Source organism: Sorex fumeus, unplaced genomic scaffold, assembly GCF_029834395.1.
Source record: "Sorex fumeus unplaced genomic scaffold, SorFum_2.1 ptg000098l, whole genome shotgun sequence".
Lineage (NCBI taxonomy): Eukaryota > Metazoa > Chordata > Mammalia > Eulipotyphla > Soricidae > Sorex > Sorex fumeus.
The window spans coordinates 71811834-71834798 of record NW_026606155.1 but is presented as its reverse complement, the minus strand read 5'-3'; the positions used below and the strand labels follow the sequence as shown (position 1 = coordinate 71834798).

Genomic DNA, 22965 nt, shown 5'->3' with positions numbered 1-22965 from the left:
ATGTTCAAAGCAGTGACCTGGGTCCGGGCCCATGGGTGCCTGTCTGCCACCTGCACAAGGATGGCTACACAGAGGCACAGCAGCTACGGAAACCCGAAGGGCCCCCTGACTGATCGTGTGGCTGTGGTCACAGGCTCCACCAATGGGTGAGTGCCCTGATTTCCGGGAAGGGGTGGGGGGTGGGGGAGAGGGGCGTGGCCTCTGACAGTGGCCCCACGCTCCTGTGGAAGCACCCTCCTGAGAAACAGAACACAGACCAATGGGCTGCTTCGGCTGCCTCTGCCTCCAGAGGTGGAGGCCGACTTATTCTCCCCTTCCCTCACTCACTCCGCAGGATCGGGCTGGCTATTGCTCGGCGTCTAGCCCAGGACGGGGCCCATGTGGTGGTCAGCAGCCGGAAGCAGCAAAATGTGGACAACACCGTGGCCACACTGCGGGGAGAGGGGCTGAGTGTGACAGGCACTGTGTGCCACGTGGGGAAGGCCGAGGACCGGGAGCGGCTGGTGTCCAAGGTGAGAGGGAGGCAGAGGACAGGGCCATGCGGCCAACGTTCCTCATGGTTCGATCCTCAGAGGAGCAGGGGCTGGCTGCTGGCCACCTCCTGAGGCCAGGGTTGCTCCTAGTCTAACTGAGCAGAACCACTACCCTGACAAGTGACCCGCTCAGGAAAGACTTTCACCCCACCTCATTCTGGGACAGTTGTGACACTGGGAAGGGGTTAAAGAGATGTACCTGGGGGCTGGAGCAATGGCACAGCGGGTAGGGTGTTTGCCTTGCACGCAGCCAACCCGAGTTTGATTCCCAGCATCCCATATGGTCCCCCGAGCACCGCCAGGAGTAATTCCTGAGTGTAGAGCCAGGTAAGCCCTGAGCATCACCAGGTGTGACCCCAAAAGCAAAACAAACAAACAGACAAACAAATAAGTAATAAAGAGAGAGCCTGGCAAGCTACCCGTGGCATATTCAATATGCCAAAAACAGTAACCATAATGGACCTCATACCCCTGACCCTGAAAGAGCCCCCAATACGCCACTGGGCTACGCTAGCACGTGATAGGGACGAATGGAGTTGTTACTGGCGCCTGATTGAGCAAATCGATGATCAACGGGATGACAAGTGACAAGTGACCTGAGGGGGTGCTGGTGAAGATGTCCTTCCAGGCAATCTCCCCTGGGACCTTTCCAGCACACTCACCTTCACCCAGAGCTTCTTGGGCACTTTGTCACCCACTGCCCCCGGGCCTGGGTGGAACCTGCAAACTTGGCCTCCATGCCCCTTGTTCCTGGGGTATTCTGGAAGGACTGAGCCCCTCCAACGCACTGTTCTTCCTGTCCCTCCTTTCCCAGGCACTGGAGCACTGTGGGGCTGTGGACTTCCTGGTGTGCAACGCAGGGGTCAACCCCCTGGTCGGGAGTACTCTGGGTGCCAGTGAAGAAGTGTGGGACAAGGTGAGGCCTAGGGAGTCCCTGGGGGTATGAACTGTGCTTTGAGATGAGTCTTATTCTCCCGAGCCCTCTGTCCCGCTCCCCCTGGAGACCTGTCCACCTGGCCAGGGCACAGGCCAGCCACCATCCTCCTCCCTGCCCCGATACTGCTTCTCGTGTGGACTTTTCAGCACATCAACACTCTCCTGCCTTCCCCTCTCTTCCGGGCCTGTGCGGTGATTAGTTCTGCAATTACTGATGGAGGGCTGGCTCTGGGCCCAGCACTGGTCAGACTTTGGGAGAAAGTATTTGTTCTCGGTGAGAGTCAAGAATAAACATGGCTCTGGTTTCTTTGGGGGAGGGGAGTGAGGAGGGGTTTGGGCCTCACGCTAGGGGAATCCTTCTGCCCCTTCTTGGCTCTGTGCTCCAGAGATATTCCTGGTTTTGCTCTAGGAACCACATGCAGTGCTGGGATTGAACTGGGGTTGGCTTCCTGCAGGCCAGTGTCATCCCTCTGGGCTGTCCTCTCTGGCCTGTCCTGGGCTCTGGGGACCGTCTGTAGCTGTATTTGCTCATTTTCTGGCGTGGATATACATTCATGACTGGGGATCTCATCCCTTCTGCTGCGTTCCACCCCCCTTTTCCCAGGCCAGGGCTCTTCCCTGTCCAGCAGACGAACCCGCTGAACCCACCATGCCTGCTCCCGCAGGTCAGTTTTTGGTGGGCTCAGACATTATCCCCCGATGCCAGGTCACTTTGCCAGCCCGAGACCTAAAGCACAAGGTTCAGGAAAGATCTTGTCAGCTGCCCTGAGCACTGAAAAGAGCGCTTGATTGCTACCTGTCCTGTTCACATCCGTGTTCTTCTGTCCCCTTGTCCCTCCGACAGGTGAGAAGGACCGAGAGGGAATCTCTTTCCTGCCCTCTCCAGTGCTCCATGCTCTGCAGGCATGAAGGCATGTCTGACCTCCCCTCTCAGGGGTGATGGCAACTGAACTCCCACAACACCCCAGCAGCCCAGTGGTCCTGTAGGACTCTTGTCATCAGGTCCAGGACCTCATTGCTCACAGGGTCTTCTTTACTAACTCTCCAGCCCTGCTTTGTGTTTTGAACAGCAAGTGGCAAGAGGCCTGAATCTACTCCTTAAGCCTTCTTCATGGGGGTCATTCCCACCCCCAGAGACATCAAATGGGCCTCTGCTATACTGGGGGAAGCAGCTCCCTTGCCCACATCCAAGGGAATGAATGGTATGGAGTGAAGGCCCCACAGAAAGGGTCCCCTGTGCCGTGTTAATCCTGACTGTGCCCCATCCTTGCTCCTTTCCCTGTTCAGCTGCACTGTTGCTTGACTGTTCTTCTCTTCTGGGGCTGGAGAGAGAATCCAGGAGATAAGGCACTTGTCTGAAACACCAGCTGAGAGCCGGGTTTGAGTCCCTGGCAGCACAAATGGTCCCCAGAGCACTGCTGGAAGTCACTCCTAAGCACAGAGCCAGGACCAGTCCCTAAGTACTGCGGGGTGTGGCACCTAAACAGTAATGAAAGATGGGTCCTCTCTTCCTTCTCCCGTCTCTGTGCTAACACAATTTGGAGTTTACATGGAATAGGTAAGCCCACCTATGTAAACTCCCCCCCCCCCCACACTTTATATAAGTACTGTGGTTTACAAAGTTCATGATGATTTGCTATAGGCATTCAAGATACCAACACCAGTCCCTCCACGCCCTGTTTGGAGACCTACGACAAAGCGCCCCCAGACAATGTTCAGTCAGTCTCAGCCTAAATCCTGGTGTCAGGGGCAGGCGGTGTCCGTTGTCTGCGTGGGCCCTGACTCCCAGGCGGCCTTTCTCTGTCGCGTCTCCCTCTTTGTGTTGGCCATAGGAAAGCTCAGAGCCACATCTGCAAGAAACAGGAGTGTGCGGAAGCGCTCACAGCGGGCATTTTTTTTTTTTTTGTGATCCAATAATAGAATAATGCTCCATCCCTACAGAGTGCTGTGAACGGGGGTGGGACTGGGGGTGGGGCTGAGGGGTGGCAATCTCACTGTGGTTTCTTCTTGCTTTTCCACATTTTCTTTTCTGAGTCTCTGTGTCTTCATACATCACACCAATTCTATTTGTTGGATCCAGCTGCATCATGAGCTCACCTTGAATGTTGTCAGTTCAAGGCCGGAGAGCAAACAGATACAGACTCAGAGAGAGAGAGAGAGAGAGAGAGAGAGAGAGAGAGAGAGAGAGAGAGAGAGAGAGAGAGAGAGAGATTCTCCCAGAAGTCTTCGTGCTCCAGGCACCTGCTTTCCTCCCACCTGTTCTCCCTTGATCTTTCTCTGGTGGCCTCTGCTTCTAGCTTCTGTCTCACAACCAGAGTGCGGTCTGACTTCTCTGAAAGGCCTGAGCTTCCCCCTCACCCCTGAGTTGCTCACGGCATTGGGCATTGCTCTCAGGCCTGTTCTCCCACCCTGTGCTCTGCCTATTTCCCATTAACAAGTTTGGCTCTGCCATCTGCACCCACCTGTCTTTCCCGCACAAATGGTAAAAGTCACGGCGTCTTGTGAGATAGGCCCAGGGCAGGCTGTGTCTCCACATTCCTTTGCTCTGATTCCAGATCCTGGATGTGAACTTGAAGTCTCCGGCTCTGCTGCTGAGACAACTGCTGCCCCACATGGAGAAGAGGGGGTAGGACTGACTGCAGGGTGGGACTGGACACTGGTGGTACTTGGGGAGACTGAGGCACAGGAGGAAAGTCCGGAGAGACGGGGCATTGCTGGGTGAGGTGGAGGACACGAGAAGTCTTGGTGTCTCCACACACCCCTTCCTCTCTCGTTGCCTTTGCTCACTTACCCATTTCCAGTCTAGTGGCTTCAGGAAGAGGCGACAATCCTGGTCCCAGGCATATGCTTCTTGCCCCAAGAGCAGAAGGTTCAGGACATGCTGTACCAGCAGCCCATGGCCAAGCACAGGCATGATCCCTGATGAATAGCCTGCAATCGGGTGTGCCCCATTTCTTCCCACAGAGGAAGGCCCCGCCCAGGCCCTTCCTTGTGCCCTGCTCCTCAGCCTCTGCTCTAGATCCTACATGTATGGTGGTTCTGATGACATGTCCTGGGGGCTCCAGTCTGGGACTTGGGCCAGACACTTCCTGCAGGAGTTGGATAGAAGGGAAAGTTCCTGGTTGTCCTGCCCAGGGTCTCTTTTCCAAGCCGACTCCCTGGAGAGAGGCAGCAGAGGATAGATAGAGCCTCCAAACACGGGAACGGAGTGAGAGAGGGTGGGTAGAGATCCAAGCTCAGCCACTGTGTGATGGCCTGATGGGGCAGTCTCAGTTTTCCCAGCTGTGGAAGTGAGGGTGCGGTCCTCCTGCAGTGGGGACTGCATGGCTCAATGGCTGCTCAGGCTTGGTGACTGGTTCCCTCTGTCCCCTGGGTTCCGCCTGTCTTGTCAGGAGTGGCGTGGTCATCCTGGTCTCTTCCATTGCAGCATACACACCGATGATGGTGAGTGGGGGCTCCATGTGCTCCTGGTTGGAACGGGTGAGGTGAAGGGTCCTGGAAAGACACACAGGCTCAGTGCCTGAGACACAGGCCCCACACCTGCTCCTGCTGCCAGTGGCTGAGCCTGGTGGCTGGGTCCCCTCAATTTAGCATTTGCTCCCAGCCTGGGTTGGGAGAGTGTGTCTGAGCTCTCAGCTTGGCACAGGTGTGATGCTCTGTAGGTGAGTGTTGGGTCCCTCACTCCCTCACTTCCGCATCCTCTAACCCTCTTTCAGGAGCTGGGCTTCTACAATGTCAGCAAAACGGCTCTGCTAGGTCTCATGAAAACCCTGACACTGGAGCTGGCCCACAAGAACATCCGAGTGAATTGCCTGGTTCCGGGGGTGATCCGCACTGACTTCAGCAAAGTGGTGAGCACAAGGGGTGTCTCGGGGTCCCCGCTGGGCTCCATGGAAATGCTCCTCAATGATGTGGGGATCTGGGAGCACTTCATAGCAGCACCCTGACAGTGAAGACGCTCCCTGTCCTCTGGACCCTACCATGTTCTATCTGATCAGACCTGGAAAGGGGGCCCTGCCATGAGAGTCATGTGGGATCATATGGAATGATCAGCAGAGAGAAATGCAAACGCCTTACCCGCTGTCTGGCCCTCATTACTTCTTTTCATTCAGATATACGAGCATGACACTATTCTGTGGAACTTGATGAAGAAACTCTTCAAGGTTCAGAGGCAAGAAGGAATTTATGCATCTTGGTCTGTACTGGTGAAAGGGAGGGAAGGCTGGGTCATTCTCAAGAACAGACTATTTACTGGACATTCCATCTACTCAAGTTGGGTCCACAGAGCCCTGGAGGGGGACCATCCTCCAGGATTGAATTCACCCTGGGCCCTCTCCCATGCCATGGCACAGAGCCCTCTCTGACTGGTGGCCTGAGAGCCCCTGAGAGAAGAACCCGAGCCTGAGTTCATGCCGCTGCATTGTTCTCTTCCTTGCAGGATTGGGCAGCCTGAGGACTGTGCAGGGATCGTGTCTTTCCTGTGCTCCCCAGAAGCCAGCTACATCAATGGCGAAAGCATCGCCGTGGCCGGATTCAGCCCTCGACTTTGAAGTGGCTGGGTTTGGGATGGGGGCAGAGGTGCAGAGCTGTGGGTATTAGGGTAGCAGTCTCAGCTGGGTAGGTTCAACCATTCTGGGCACAGCGGTGGAGAGGTGTCTCAGTGGGTTGAGCTCATGCTGTGTATATGGGAGGCCCGGGTTTGATTCCAGACACCATATGGCCAAATGGTCCCCAAACATCCTCTGGAGTCATCTGCAAACACAGAGCTGGAGGTAGCCCCTGAGCACCATAGGATTTGGCCTCCTCAATCCCTTGTCTCCCAATGAACCTAGGGCGAGAGGGTCAGGGAAATAGCTCAAAAGTCTGGGGTGACTGGGGATGTAGCTCAGTGCTAGGGCACTTGTTTTGAATGTGTGAGGTTCAGAGTTTATATTAGAATCAAAGAAGTAGAGAGAGAGCACAGAGATTAAGGTACCTGCCTTGTATGTGGCTGGCCTCAGTTCAATATCTCCCAAACACCATTAGAGGTGACCCCGAACACAAAGCCAGGAGTAACCCCCCCCCCCAAAGGTTGGAGCACATTATTTTCATGTAGATAAACAGATTGAATCCCCAGCACCACATGATCCTCTGAGCACTGATGGGAGTTCCCCCTCCCTCCCCCCCTCCCCCCAAATCAGGACAGAATCTGAACTTCTGTTAGATTACTTGAGGGCTTCACCATAGTAGGCTTGAGGAAGAGTCTTGTGCTTTAAACATTTTTCTTTTTTGTTTTGTTTTTGTTTTGGGGCCACACCTAAGAAGTGCTTAGGGATTACTCTTGGCTCTGTGCCCAGGGATTACTCCTGAAAGGCTTGGGAGAACATATGGGGTGCCAGGGATTGAACCTGGGTTGGTTGTGCACATGGCAAATTCCCTACCCACTGTACTTGTGCTATTGCTTTGGCCTTGATTTAAATTTTTTTTCTAAAATAAATTCAATATTCTTAAGTCTGGAGACTCTTCATAAGGGAGGGGCCAAGAACACCAAGGCTAGGGACAGTCTGTCTTGTCTCCTGGCTTCGTGGCTGCCTGAGTCTGCTATCTCATGGAGGTCAAGGGCAGTCCATGTTTGCGTAGGTTCTGCTGTGTTCTCTGAGATGGGGCTAAGCAAGGCCTGAGGGACTGGTGGGAGGAGGAGGAAGAAGATTCTGAAGTCTGGGCTTCTCTAGGCTGGTGTTTTTTTTGTTAGGTTAGTTGGTATTTTTGGATTACATCTGACAGTGCTCAGGGCTTACTCTCAGATCCACAGTCAGAGAATCACTCCTGACAGTGCTCAGGGGACCATATGGGATGTCAGAGATCAAACCATATGGGATGTCAGACATGTGCAAGGCAAGCACTCAACTATCTGTACCATCACTCTGGCCTTAGGCTAGTGGTTCTTAACATTTTGGGGTGGGGTCGGGGTGACCTTTGAGAACCTTAAAAAAGAGTCATACCAAATTTTGCAGCCAACTCTGGGTTGAATACTTCTTATTTAGACAGAAGAGAGTAGTTAGTGCTGAAGTTCTTTGTCTAGGCCAAGAACTAGACAAAGGCCCTTTCTGTTGCCCTGATCCATAGTTGGGGTACCCACATTCTTCATGTCCATGTCTCAGGCTCAGTACCCCTCAGAGAAACAGTGGTTTGTGGACCCTTCAATCTATCTCTTGCCTTCCATATGTCTTATATAATTTTGTTGTAAGGGAACCTGAGATAAAGCTCCCACCTGACCACTGGTTCTGGTCCCATAGAAGTCTCTTACCTGTGTTCCCTCTCTGAACTTTCCAGATCTGGGTCCTCATCATGGTCTGTGCTTTTTAAAAAAATTTATTTATTTTTTAAATTTTGTTGAATCAATGTGAGATAGTTACAAGCTTTCATGTTTGGGTTACAATCACACAGTGATCAAACACCCAGCCCTCCACCAGTGCACAGGTCTGTGCTTTTTAAGGTCTGTGCTTGTTGAAATTGTTCAACAAGTCATGCACTGGTTCAGGCACTCTGGGGAACATGAACATAAATAAGGCTCTACTTCCTCAATTCCTTTATTGTCATGGGAAAATACTCTTCAATAAAGGAGACAGAATGAGTTCATTCATTCAGTAAACTTACTGACTGCCATCCTCTATGAGGCACTGTTGGAGGAACTAGAAGGTACAAAAGTGAACAGAAAGCACAAATCCTGCTCTACTGTGCTCACACATAATAAAAGAGACATAAAAAAGCATAAAAAATAAATTATATACTGTAGTATATAATTATGTTCATTGGTATGGAGGGGATATGGTAGAACATGGGTGTGAGGTGGCATGTGGACCTCAATGGAAAGATGAGGAATCAGGTTAAACACATGTGTGAGCAAGGCATCATGGGAATGTCCCAGCAAAGTATCATGGGAACGCACAGGCAAAGAATCATGGGAATTCAGGGCACCATTCGTTCTGTTTCTGCTGGTAGAGGTTTCATTTGAACTCAGATCTGATAGATTAAACACGATTAAGGACTGGGTTGCTGAAAATGCTGTCTGTGGAAGAGCCAAGATCCAAAGAGGTACAAGGATGGACATGATGAGCACACACCTGAGCTCCTCTATTCATGAGCGAAAACAGCAATGAACGAGGCCAGTGTAGATGTATTTGTGCCCCCCATCTTTGCCACTCTCTTGGACCCCTCAAGGCTGGGAGGCTGACCTAAGTGCTGCAGCAGGGAATTGCCTTTGTCCTCCAGCTTCCAGAGGAAGCAGATCTGAGGCAGGGCCTGTGTTTCCCTTCCAAAAGAGCCATGATTGGCAGGAGTTTTGTCTACCCAAGGATGCAGCTGTGTTAAGCAGCCCCTGGTTACCAGGCCTGGCTGCCCTACATTGGTTTCCTTCTGATCAGCAGTCAAAGGGTTAATGGCAGGAATCCTCAGACCATCTCCATGCTGTCCCCTCCAGCATGGGCTATACAGGCCTCTGGCAGCCATGCTCCCAATGTCGAGAATAACTTAGATTAAGAAGAGGGGCTGCATAGAGTGTTAGGGACCTTTATTCCACCAGAAAGCCAGTGTCTCTGAGAAGAAACCTTCACGATGGAGGTCCTGTCAATGTTCTTTTTCTCTGCTACCTCTCCCAGAGAAGATTCCTTGGAGACAAACTCACTTTAGAGACCCTCAGTCACGTATCTCTTATGCCGCCCTCAGTACATAGCCTCTTTATCCCATTCATCACATAGTTCCTGTTACTTGGACTAGGTTAGCCTGGTTAGGTTAGCTTAGATCAGAAATGGCACAAGCTGCAGCCCTTGCATATCTCGCTTCCCTCACTGATTACTATGGGTCCCTCTCATATACCTCCTCCCTGCCTCTGCCTGGGTCCCACTGTGGGGTTCACTGAAAGGATGTCGGGGGGAGAGTCCCAGTGCTGGCACTGGAGGAGAAGGGTAGCTGATCAGAATCCAAAAGTAAGATTTTATGGAGGCCGAGCCCTGTGGGGTGAGGAGAGTTTCAAATGGGCATATCATCAAACACTCCAACAGTTCCTTTAGCTCATGAAGGCACAAATTCAGACTGTGCCCAGTCAGGAAGTTCTCTCTAGACTGGAAACAATACTCTTGGTGAAACTCTTAGAGATTTTCTAATGCAGCTGCCTGCCCAGGAGAGGTGGAGTGTCTGTGTGCTGCCACTTGTGGGTGGCCAGGCTGAGGGTAGAGCTACATCTCGCTCACTCACCGTGCCTGCCAGGGATCCAGCTCTCAGGCCCAGGCTTCCAGATGGTTCTGTGTGAAGTTTAGTCCTTGGAAAGTGACCAAGACACGTTAGGATAGACGTGAGGCAACTCTATCCCATAGATAGTTGTGGGGAGCTTTGGGATAGAGAATGAAGGGTGGGAGCAGGGAAATGTGGAAGCACTTCCATACCCCTAGATGTGGGTCTGACCCCTCGCCAGGTGAAGACTTGCCTCTCTGATGATGAGGTCCTCAGGTAGAGCCTCTCTCTCTCTCCACAGGGAAGCCTGGGGGTATCAGCTCCCCCGAAGAGGCTGTGAGTCAAGGCCTGCAGAAAGGGCCTGCTTGGCCCTCTCAGCACTCAGAAGGGAGAGGGAGTGAGCCGTGAGACCTCCAGAGAGTCCCCAGCTAAGGTTCCACATAGCTGAAAGGACAAAACACTCATCCCATTGCTCTAAGAGGCCCCCGGGAGAAACTTCATCTCTCTTCTTTGCAAAATAACAATTAAGCTCATTTTCCAAGCAGCAGCCTTTGGAAACTTTCACAGGAGGCTTTTAAGCATCAGGTTCAAATCTCCTGTTAATGGTTTGAGTGGCCCACGAGGCTGTCCCGTGGGGTTCCCAGAAGCCAGAGAATGAAAAGAACAAGAGGCCGGAAAGAAAGATCAGGGAGGAGACTCAATAAGGCTAGCACACACAGACTGCTGGTCCTTCAGTGACCTGAAGTCCTACAAGTTAAAGATAGACTTGCTTACAGGCAACACTTTATATATTTGCATGTTAGTTTTACATTTTCCTTTGCTTACTCCTATGTAAAAGTCAGAATAGTTTTAGAATGAGAGGATCTGGGGTGGGTGGCAGTGGGTGGGTGAAAGAGGAATATAGTACCTCCTTTTGTACCATTTCTTAGTGGTAAGTTGGGGCCTTGGGAACCTGAGCATCTCAGGTGTGGGACTGATTCCTCACTAGTAACCCTGATCAGAGAAACTGACATTCTTTAGGGCTGTGGAGAGGCTGAGCCACAACCGGCTGTGTTCAGGACTTACTCTTGGCTCTATGTTCAGGGATTACTCCTGGTGGGGTTCAGGGTACCATATGAAGTGCTGGGGATCAAACCCCAGATCAGTCTCATGTAAGAAAAAAAACAATTCTTGTACTATCTCTCCAACCTTCAGCAATTGGAATTTTTGAGTCTTGCATATTCTGGGTCACATTTTACCAGGATGGTTGACATTCTGTCATCTAAAACCAATGGTTTTCTTGGCCAACGGGATGGTTGACTGAAAGCACCAAGGGTCCATCTCTGGAACATTTCTTTTTATAGGCTTGAGGAGGGAACTAGAGGAGGCCAAACACAAGAAACCATACTTTCCTCTCCGAAAACTATAACACAGACGCCACATCAGTCAGAGCTATTTCAAGAAACTCCTTCCAATTCTCTTCTTCCTTTCTCCATATTAACCAAGTTAATCAACAACCCCCTGCCAGAACTTTGCGAGGCTCAGTGCCCCTCATACTATGCTTTTGGGGTTAAACATTATTGCAGGTGTGACCCCATGAGAAGTTGTAAGATCCAAGCCCACATGATTGCTATGGGGGCTGTGTTTTCTTGAAAATGTTCCTGTTGTCTCTCCAATGCACCTGGTTTAAGCCTTTTCCAGAAGAACTTGAAAATGTTCTTCCCCTGCCTTGGGAACAGCAATGACCCCTAACCCAGGTAAAGAGACAAGAAGAGATGAGAGAGTGGCATGGCCCAATTGTCTTGGAAATTCCAGAGAGGCCCCCAGACCTGAGAACCTTTTGGAAAGCACTGCTCTCCCATCAAAATTAGCTCAGTGTCTGCACTCGGGAGGCAGTATAGAATAGCAGCAGGAACTATTATCTGTTCTCTGTAATTCAGATGGATGCAGCCCGGCATTGGCAGTAATGGGAGCTGGCATGGCTTCACAGCAAGCCATAGTGTCCTGTGGGACAATTCTAGAAAGCACCAATAGCTGTCAAGCTCTCCCCATTAACCTGGGACAGTAAGGAGGTGAGACAAAGGAGGCAGGTGTGGGGAGGGTGATGCTTATTAGGTAAGGTGGGGCTATAAGGCCGAACCTTCCAGTAGCAGGGGGAGGGTGGCCCCATGTCTAACCAGTTCTACAGTCTGGTTCTCAAAGGCCCTTAATAATATCCAAATGTCTTGGGGGTGAAAGGAGGCGTTGTTTCCATATGTATCAACTCCTATCTTCTCAGGGAGGGAAGCAAAGGCGTGAGAGACAGGAGAAGCAAGCAGAGCCACCTGAAGTCAGGCTGACTGAAGATCCCCAAAAGGGGAGGCTTTCGTAGCTCAGCTCCCATCTTGTAGCATGTTCTTAGTACAAACCTGGGTTGGCATCTTTGGGGCTGGGGGAAAGACAAGGATGGTGACTTCACGATCAAACGCTGAGCTTTTGGACTTTGTGGGCAAAGACACTGCATCTCTGGGAGGGGAAGCTCTGATCCCCCATGAGAAGCTTATTTCCCAGGAGTGTTCTCAGGAGTTAATTTCTGAGGCCCAATAGCCTTTCTCTACAGTCTCTTTATTACCATGGAGACAATGTTCTGCTCTGACCAATGAGGAGTCTGAGCTGCAGGAACCATGACAACCTGTGGGGGCTGGAGGGACAGCTCTAAAGCACCTCTCAGACCTGAGCAAGGACAGGCATGAGGACACTGTGATTGTCACAAGCAGAAGGAGGGGAGAGAGATGGCCTGACGCTTCCCTGCCTCCTGCTATGAGCAGCGAGAGTGGGGGCTTGGTGGTGGCTGGGATGACTGGACCTAACGTTCATGGTGCTATGCTTTAGGCTTTTCCCAATGTGTGTTTTCTGGACCTCAGTCTGTCCAGTGAAGAGGTAACAGAGACACAGTGAGCCTAAGCAGGGCCCTCTGTCCTGCCTGGGTGACAAGAGGAGGGCATGGCAGTCTAGGAGATGACTCACAATGAAAAACAGTGCTTTGGGCTGGAGTGATAGTATGGGGGTAGGGCAGCGGAATCAGATAGATTTGGATTGAAGTCTACTTTCTTTGCATTTCTAGCCATGTGGCCTTGAATAAGTAAGTTACCCTCTGCTACTCTCCTTCCTAGGGTGGAGATGATACCTCCTGTGCGGTGGTAACTCAGGGTGCAAGGCTTATGGTATTAAACCCTGACAACAAACTTCTCTTTTCTGTGATGCAATTGCCAGACTTAAGCTTTGATGTGAAGAATCCAGCTCAAAGCAGGCACTGGCCAGAAAAATTGTGGTGTGAGAGTGTGGGTGGGAGAAATGTTGGGCTAGTCAGGGTCCAGGTAAGAGTCAGATCAGCACCCTGTAAAACAAAACTTCTGCTGGGGCCTGAGCAATAGTACAGCAGGAAGGGCACTTGTCTTGCATGCAGCTGACCGAGGTTCCATCCCCAGGAACCATATATGGACCCCCTCTCTCCTGTCCCCTGCCCGCCAGGAGTGATTCCTGAATACTGAGACAGGAGTAACCCCTGACCATCACCAGGTGTGGCCCCCAAATAAACAAACAAACCAAAAAAGAAAAAAACTAACAAAACAAAACTCCTGAAAAACCAAGCTTCCTGCAAAAACAGAGTAACTCCTTGTTTTACAGATCCTGGTTGATTTAGTCTTCTGGGACTGGAAGAAGTGTCTTTCTTTTTCCTCTCTTTTTATTTTTCTGTCTCTTCTGTCCAGCTTTAAATTCTAGCTCTTATGATTTCAAGAGTAAGCCCCAGAATTACTAGACATCTTCTCCCCCACCTCAGCTTTTAGGAAAAACAAGATCTCAGGCCACAGTTCTTTTTCTGCCAGTAGCCTCCTCAAGACCCAGGTATGCTGGGTAGTTTTTAGATCTCAGTAGGTGGAAGCCTCTTTTTTTAATTTTAATTTTTTGATGGTGCTTGCACTAAAAGGTATTTTGCAAACATAAAAAAGAACTCCAATTGCTTGTGCGGTAGTAATAGTAACTTTAAAAGGGGAACAAATAATCCCAGGCTTTCCCAGCCCATGATATTTACATCACTAGGCTGGAGAAGACCCAAAATGCTGGCACAAAAGCAAAACATCAATAGTTAGGGGCTCTACATAGTTATCTCTAATGATCACTCTGGGTTCAATGTTGCCCAACTAAAGCTTGGTTCTGTGCATGAGATTCCCGCAAGTGACTGGTCATATAAAAGCAGGGCAGAGTTGTGCAGTGGACAACTCACCATAGTCAGTCCTGGAATGAAGTTGTTAAAAGTATTTAGCTAGTTTAATGGGAGTCTGGAAGATAGAGGGAGCAAGGGGAAGAAAGGAAAATTACAGAAAAACATTGCCTGGGTCCCTGGTTGTTGAGACTCTGGTGCAGATCAAGATGACGCAAACGCTGGGCGCTGTGCAAGGCTGCAGCTGACTGTCATAGGAACGTCCACCCACTGTAGGAGCTAGACTGATCTGGAAATCGAGTTCTCCGTGCTGGTACATTGATGCTCTAACAGAGACACCAGTCTAGAGGTTGTTAGGAATTTTAGGAGAATTGCACTGTGCAGACTCCGAAGGGCAGAGGATGAGAAGTGGGAGGAGGGTCTGGGATCATCACTCTAGGAAGTTATAGGGAATAAATAAAAGGTTTTGTAACATTTAAGTCCTCCTGTTCACCAATTTGGACCACATATGGCTTCCTAGCACAGGTAGGGGTGACTCCTAAGAATAGTCAGGAACAACCCCTAAGCACCATAGGCTATGGTCTAACAGTACTTCCAAGCAAAAAAGGTAGACCTCTCTCCCCCGTAACCAGTTTATTTAAACACAGTGGTTACCAAAGTCATTCATGATGACTAGTTATAGGCATTCAATATTCTAACACCAATTCCATCACCACTGTCACCCTCCCTCCACCATTGTCTCCATTTTCCCAAGCACCTCTCAAACCTGCCCCCAAAACAGGCACACAAAAATTTACTTTATAATGCTTGATACCAATAAATAGCTAACAGAATGATCAAAACATATTTCCTTAGAAGAAAATTAGTGAAAATTGTATTTCATCACAGGGACATTAAAGTCCTTGTTTGAGGGATTGCTAAGATGTTGTTCAAGTTAAACTTTCTGTGTTCATGTTTTTGTTAATCAAGATGGGTGTTGGTTTCCATGTGACATCCTGTTCAGTCTGGTGTGACTACTGAATTGTCTGTGTTGTGAAGAATTTCAGAAAATCCAGAATTTTTAACTGGGCCATCCCACTGGAGTTAAATTTTTGACTGGACTGCATACCAAAAGTTTTTATGACTAGTTGATCTCTTTTGGGATTTATGAATGAGTCTCTGGGGCAAGGCCAGTAGATGAGCTTACATTGCTGAAGAAGGGGTTTGTGGGCATGGTTGGCAGGGCTTCCGGAAGTACAGAGAGGTGGGGGGAGGCATCCCACCTCCAAGGAGGCCTGGAGTTATCAACCACAGGGACCTGTACTTGAGTTTTTTGGCAGGTATAGTTCTCCATAAGACTCAGTCCTGAGGTGAAGAAGTTTAGTCAGAGGCACAGCTGTGACTTTGGGGAGTGAGAGCAAGTGGCTGCTGGGGCTTTGTTTGGGCAGGTGCTGGCCCACCCCTCTCTGAGGCTGCCCCTGACGACTTAGCCAGGAATGGGTGTCTGAGAAATTTTTGTGGCTAGTTGATCTCTTTTGAGATACGTCTCTGGAACAAGGTCAGTAGATGAACTTACATGGAAGCAGACGTGGTTCGTGGGTCAAAAATTAGGCATTAAGGGCATAAGACTCTTGCCTTTCAGAGCCTTAGTGTTGGTACAGCAGGTCGGGAGCTTGCCTTGCACACGACTAACCAGTTTTCAGTTCCTGGAACCCCATATGGTCCGTCCCTGGAGCCTTGCCAGGAATGATCCTGAGCACAGAGTTAGGAGTAATTCCTGAGCACTGCTGGGTATGACAACCCCACCTCTTATCCTCTACCTCTCCCCCCCCCCCAAGACACTCGTCTTTCTCGTGACCAATCCTGTTTGGACCCTAGCACTGCATGGTCCCTGAGTACTATAGGAAATGACCTGACCCCTATGCACAGGACCCCTGAGCACTACTGGATGTGTCCCCCACCCCCGAGAAAAACCCTAAAGCCAAACAAACAAAAAGCAGTTCCTAACACTTTCTCAGAGTTGTTTCTCTTTGGTTCATTTGTAGCCCCTGTGTCTTTAGAGTATAGAGATAGGACCCCTTTCTACTTTTTGTAATTGAGTCCCCTGATTCAATTTTTTCCCCGTTTGTGAAGATAAAGAACCAAGTTCCAGGAGGTTCCCCCACCCATGATTTCCTATTTATGGTAACAAAGTCCTCTAGGATCCTGGAGAAAGGTTAGATTTCACCACAAGGGCAGAGGGTAGGGATTCAGGAAGTGTCCATTAAAGAGGTGACACTTGAAATGAAGGGTTTACAGGGCAAGGAGATGCTCCAGTGGAGACCCACATGAGGAAAGATACAGGGTCTTTGGCTCTCTATTCCTGCCAAAGGAGAGCAGAAAGATAGGAGGCATGTGCTGGGAGGAGCAGGAAAAGTCGCCCCAAAGGAATAAAGAGCTGAATTCAGATTTAAAGACCAGCAGCTCAATCAGCTTAATCAATGGCTGAATAAATAGCAATACTCCGACATTATAAAAATAATAAATAAACAAATAAATAAAACCCATCAGCTCTTCTGGGAAACCATTGTCTTGTCCTTCCTCCTACAGCCTAAGATAAGGATAAGTCGAACCCTCACTCAGAAAGCCTGGTTTAGGTGGGCAAGTAAGATGGAGTATGCCTTAAGGATCATCCCAGGAAGTGATTTATTGCCCGTTCTGGTTCCCACTAGCTGCAACTTGCCTTTCTAAAGATGTGATTCCCTGGAGCTGGAGCACAGTGAGTAGGGCATTTGCCTTGCACGTGGCTGACCCGGGTATGATTCCCAGCATCCCATATGGTCACCTGAGCACCGCCAGGAGTGATTTCTGTGTGCAAAGCCAGGAGTAGCCCCTGAGCATTGCTTGGTGTGACCCCAAAAGAAAAAAAAAGATGTGATTCCCTGTTCTCTCCCCTTCTTGAGATCAGGCATGCAATACAGTTGCTTTAAGAACATGAATCTGCCATTTCCCACCTGTCAGCTGGTTGCCACTGATGTTCTTTTTCAGCCATCGTTCTGTCTCTCGTTTGATTGGCTCTTGAGTGACAGTGGACCAGAACCCTGGAGGTCCCAATGGGACTTTCAGCGGGAAACAAGGGGAAGCTGAGGAAGCATGCATTCCTTCAGCCATGCTTGGTCCCCTTTTTTGGCCCCCTACCAATCTTCTTAAGATCCTCATCTATTTCACTTGCTGCAATAGACTCTGGGGCAAATGAATTGTGGTCTTAAGCAACTATGCTTTGGGTACTTGTAACCAAACATTCCTGACTTGAACCAGAAGTAGCAGTGACCTTGTTCAAGGTGAGACTGTTTTGGGTCCATGTTCTTCCCAGGCAGTCTCAGACACTCTTCTCCAGCCCAGACCCATACAGAAAAACCATGTGCATGTTCTCTGTTCTCCATGAATTCACCCTGTCTATCGGGTATGGACTGATTTACCTCTCCCTCGCTGTCTAAGGGAAGGACAGGTGCACGGACCCGTGGTGGGAGCTGTCACTCTGGAAGGAGGACGGGCTGAGATGACTGATGGGTGCCCGTGCTCATTCTCCTGGTTAAAGGAGCGAGACCCAGCTGTGTCCTGTCAGAAGAGGGGCCAGGGAAGACAGTCAGGCGTGCAGCTCCCTGCCTGTCTCCAGAGCAACAAAGCTTCTGGATGACCCGCACAACAGTAATGAGATGGAAATGAAGAGCACTGCAGAATAATGAGTGCGATAAAAATAGAGACATGTCTAAGGAAGGGGCCAGAGCTGGGGAGCAGGAGCAGGAGACCAACCCAGAGAAGGGGCCAGGGCACCCTGGCAAGGTTTCTGGCTGCATGTGGCTAACCCAAGCTCAAATCTAGCACAGCGTACAACCCCAGGGCGCTGTCAGGAGTGATCCCTGAGCACAGAGTCTGGAGTCAGCCCTGAACATAACTAGGAAATAACTAGACATTGTCTGATCACTTCCTCCCCGCCTCAAAAAAAAAAAAAAAGAAAGCCTAGTCTTGGACATAACTGGTCACAAGGTTCCAGGATAGTCAAGTCTGAACTGAGAGAGCTTGTGGTAAGTCCAGACTGGAGGAGAAATTTTCTACCACCCCCTCTCTGTTCCAATTGCTTCCTTCAGCACCCTAATTTTGAATCTCTCAGGAGTGAGGGGACTCTGTGGTCTGGACTGTGCAGACACAACTGAATGTGAGTATGGATTAGGCTCCAGCAGGGGGACCTCTCAGCATCCCTCCAATGCCCAGCGTACACAGCAGGGAGCTCTTTCTCCTGTGATTTCCACAGGAAGTGGGGACCAGGAGGGAAGAGAGAAGGACTCCGGTAGGGGTGCATGACGCTTGCCTTCCTGCCCCAGGAAGAATGAATCCTGAAGAGAGGCAGAGAGAGGCTATATCTGACTTACTACAGGGGACCAGCAAGTAACCTCTGAATTCAATGCCCGCCACTCTTGGGCCTCACTCCCAGGAAAAGGATAGAAAAGTAAAAGAAAAAGTATCTCCTTGAGTTGGAGAAGACTGTCTGCTCAGCTCTCATACATATTTAAGGAATAGTACAGCAGGTAAGAGGCTGACATGGGATGTACAGTGACATGCATGAGGCTGACTCGGACTATACCCCTGGCACCACATATGGTCTTCAGAGTTCTGTCAGGAATGATCACAGAGCACAAGGTAAGCCCTGAGTACAGTTGGGTGTGACACCCAAACAAAAAACAATACAGAAAATAACATGCCCAACTGTGTTTGCATTTGCACGTCTGTTTCTCAGCATCTTGACTTGTGGGAATTGGTTTCCCCAGGATAGGAGCAGGGAAGTGACCCAAATTCCTGGACCCTCAAGATGGAGAGCCTGGGCTGAGGTGACTCTTGAGGGGACATTCACAGCATTTTACTTAAGTCACTTCTTGCTAACAGCAAGAAAAGATGATGTTTAATAGAATATAGTTTTGAATTCTCTCTTGCAAGTAGCAGTAAAGTAAAATTCAATTGTATTCTCTGTCGTGTTCTACACCTAAGTACCTGCGAGCTCCCATGTGAGAGGGCGTGAGCTCTGCCAGTCATCCCAGGCGTCAGCTCATGAGCTCTGCCAATGAGCCCAATGTGTCTGAGCACGGGCAGGAAAGGGCGTTTTCTACTGTCCTATGGCAGGGTGCTCTGTTGCAAGCTGATGTGAAAGTACCTATCAGGGAAAAAAGAAAAAACAAAACAAAGCTGTACTGTACCCTGGGGATGGGTCTTTGCCTCAGTAATCAATAATAATGATCAGGACTCGGAAGGCCTCTCCTGCCAAGCACTGTCATCTACTGTAGACTCCTGCAAGTTTAAAACAATGAAGAAATGGGCCTGCTGAGGACCAATTTTTGGTTAGGAATGTTCCCAAAACTCAGAGGCAGCTTCACCCCCAGTTGAGATGAAGCTCACCCCTGAGTGGCTCCATTTCTCCCACTGCTGGACGTGGCATTACACCAATACTGTCGTTTTCCTCACTAATCATAAGCATTGTCCTTTCTCAGCAACACCTTTCAAGTTACCATGCTCTCTGGGCAGAAAAGATGCTCTGAGACCCTCGCCTGCTTACAGGTCATTTGCATCTCCTGTCCTGACCTCTGTCTATGGGATCTATTCCATTAATCCCGTGGCTGCAGGTCCCTGCCATAGTTTCCAAGGGGATCACACCCACGTAATGGTTGAACCCCAAAGAATAATTGAGCTTTCTGGTTTCAGTCTTTCTAAGGCACTTTAATTATGGCCTGTGTTTTTTCCCATTGCCTTAGTTTTTTTTGTTTATTTTTACTTTTTATTTTTTATTAGTCAATCACCATGAGGTACAGTTACAGACTTACAAACTTTCGTGCTTGCAGTTCAGTCATATAATGGTCGAGTACCCATCCCTCCACCAGTGCCCATTTTCCACCACCAACGGTCCCAGCATCCCTCCCACCACTCCCACCCCATCCCCTCTACCCCATCCAGCCTCTGTGGCAGGGCATTCCCTTTTGCTCTCTCTCTCTCTCTTTATGGCTTTTGTGATTTGCAGTAGAGGTATTAAGTGTCCATCATGTTCAGTCTATAGTCTACTTTCAGCCCGTATCTCCCATCCTGAGAAGGCCCTCCTAGTACCCTTTACTTGGTGGTCCCTTCTCTATCTGAGCTGCCTCAGCTCCAGCATTCGAGGCCGTCTTCTAAGCTGTGGAGTAATCCTCCTGGTACTTATCTCTACTGTTCTTGGGTGTTAGTCTCCCATTCTGTTACTTTATATTCCACAAATGAGTGCAATCTTTCTATGTCTATTCCTCTCTTTCTGACTCATTTCACTTAACATGATTCTTTCCATGTTGATCCACCTATATGCAAATTTCATGACTTCATCTTTTCTGACAGCTGCATAGTATTCAGCTGTGTATGTGTAACAAAGTTTCTTTAACCAGTCATCTGTTCTCAGGCACTCCTTTTTTCCAGATTCTGGCTCTATTGTAAACAGTGCTGCAATAAATATACAAGTGCAGATGTCATTTTTATTATACTTTTTTACATCTCCGGGATATATTCCCAGAAGTGGTATTTCTGGGTCAAATGGGAGCTCAATTTCTAATTTTTTGAGAAGCGTTTATACTTTTTTCTGAAGGGGCTGAGCCAGTCAGCATTCCCACCAGCAGTGAAGGAGAGTCCTTTTCTTCCCACCTCCGTGCCAACACAGGTTGCTTTTGTTCTGGATGTGGGCCAGTCTCTGTGGTGTGAGATGGTATCTCATTGTTGTTTTGATCTGCATCTCCCTGATGATTAGTGATGAGCATTTTTTCATGTGTCTTTTGGTATGGTCAGTATTTTCTAAAAAAATGTTTGAAACTTTATTTTATTTATTTATTTATTTTTTTGCTTTCTGGGTCACATCTGGCGATGCACAGGGGTTACTCCTGGCTCTGCACTCAGGAGTTACTCCTGACGGTGCTCAGGGGACCATATGGGATGCTGGGAATCAAACCCGGGTTGGCTGCGTGCAAAGCAAACACCCTACCAGCTGTGCTATTTCTCCAGCCCCTGAAACTTTATTTAAACACTGTGATTAACAGAGTTGTTCATAATACAATTGTTTCAGGTATTCAATATTTCACACCAATCTCACCACCAGTGTGACCGTCCCTCTACCAATGTCCCCAGTTATTTAACCCTTCACTCCCACCCCAGCATGTCCCTTTGGCAGCCACAAAATTTTTTACTTTATATTGCTTGTTACAACATATATGTCATGATGGTGTCACTAGTTGGGCCTTCTTTGTCACTGTTTTTGCTCATTGAGCTTAGTGGGCTTCTACACAACTTTCCCATCTAAATTTCTGAGTACCTACTGGACTGTTAGTACTGTGACATTTGGAGATACCTGGCTGTATGCGCTGGGAACTGCCACATCTCTCTTGAATATACATTTCTTTTTTGGAAGGGGTAGGGGAAGCAAGTTTTTCTTTTTTTTCTACCCTCCCTCCCTCCTCCCTCCCTCCCTCCCTCCCTCTTTCTTTCTTTCTTTCTTTCTTTCTTTCTTTCTTTCTTTCTTTCTTTCTTTCTTTCTTTTCTTTTAGGGCTGGAGCGATAGTACAGCGGGTAGGGTGTTCGCCTTACAAGCGGCCAACATGGCCGACCCGAGTTCAATTCCTCCGCCCCTCTCGGAGAGCCCGGCAAGCTACCGAGAGTATTGGATATGCCAAACACAGTAACAACAAAGTCATGGAGACGTTACTGGGCCTGCTCGAGCAAATCGACGATCAACGGGAGGGCCTTTATCTTTACCTTTACCTTCCTTTTCCTTCCCTTCTACCCTCCCTCCCTCTTTCTTTCTTTCTTTCTTTCTTTCTTTCTTTCTTTCTTTCCTTTCTTCATCACAAAGATATTCATGATTGGGTCTCAGTCATACAATGTTCCAACAAACATCCCTTCACCAGTGTACATTGCTCACCACCAATGTCCCCAATTTCCCTCCTCCCCCAACATCTGCCCCTGTGGCAGGCACCTTTCTTATTGCTCTCTCTTCTTTTGTGCATTATGGTTTGCAACTGGGTGTCAACTTTGGGTTGTAGACGTGACTACCGGGGTTTCCAGAGGTACAGGGAGGTGGGGGAAGGTAGCCCATCTCAACCCTGAGAAGCTGGAGATTTCAGTCACGAAAACTGTATACCCTAATTTTCAGCAAATTAATATCTTGGTGAGGTCTGTCCCAAGATGGTGGAGTCTGGCGGAGGGCATGGTGACAATTCTGGATTGTGGGAGCAAGTGACTGCTGGGGGCTCTGTTTGTGCAGGAACTGACAAATCTGCCCCCCTCCAATGTACACTGTTTGTACAGCCTTGCTCAGGTCTGAGATTAATTGTGGCTTCTGATCTCTTTCAAGATTTATTTATGGACTCTGAAGCAAGGCTGTTAGGAAAAGCTTCCATGGTGGCACTGGAGTTGGTTCATGGGGCGGGCGGGGGGGGGCGGTGACTGCCAGTGCTTCCAGGAGTATAGGAAGAAAGTGTGTGTGGGGGGGAGGAAGTCCATCCTAACTCCGGGAAAGCCTGGAAATTTCAGTCACACACAACCTGCATACCTGAATTTTCAGCAGGTTAATATCTCAGTGAGGTCCATCCCGGGACAGTGGAGTGCAGTCGGGGACATGGCAGCGATTTTGGATTGTGCAAGCAAGCAACTCCCAGGGGCTCTGCTTTGGTGGGCACTGTAAGCCCGCCAGCCTCCGATGTACCCCATTTGCCCAGTCTTGCGCAGATCTGAGATTAATTGCTGCTTCTGATCTCTTTCAAGATTTATTTATGGATCTCTGAGCAAGACCGATAAATGAGCTTTTATGGCTGAGCTGGATATGGTTTGTGTGTGTGAATCCCACATACTTAAATTTTAGTGGCTTAACTTCTCCAGAAACTTGGTCCTGAGTTGTTGGAGTCCGGTGGAGGCACAATGGTGTTCGGGGGGTATCAGGAAGCCCGAGGTCACTATCAGGCTGCTGATGCACTTACCCCATGGGTCTAGGTTGACTTGCTGGCAGCATGGTGCCCTCCAGGCCCCAGTAGCGACAGCAATAGGGAACCCAACAGGATCCAGGACCTGGTCCGGGGCTGCTACAGTATGCAGCCTTGG

The 22965-nt window shown here is 49.3% G+C and overlaps 1 protein-coding gene across 2 annotated transcripts in view; it reads left to right on the top strand.

Moving 5' to 3' along the window:
• LOC130041170 (dehydrogenase/reductase SDR family member 4) overlaps nt 1-22965 on the top strand; it is a 330800-nt gene continuing 307835 nt past the window's right edge. Inside the window, exons 1-2 of one of the 2 annotated variants that reach the window (XM_056133214.1) lie at nt 1-146; nt 335-512. In XM_056133214.1, coding sequence (XP_055989189.1) covers nt 1-146; nt 335-512 — 324 coding nt within the window. The remainder of the gene's footprint in view (nt 147-334; nt 513-22965) is intronic. The other variant, XM_056133212.1, reaches the window with a different exon arrangement.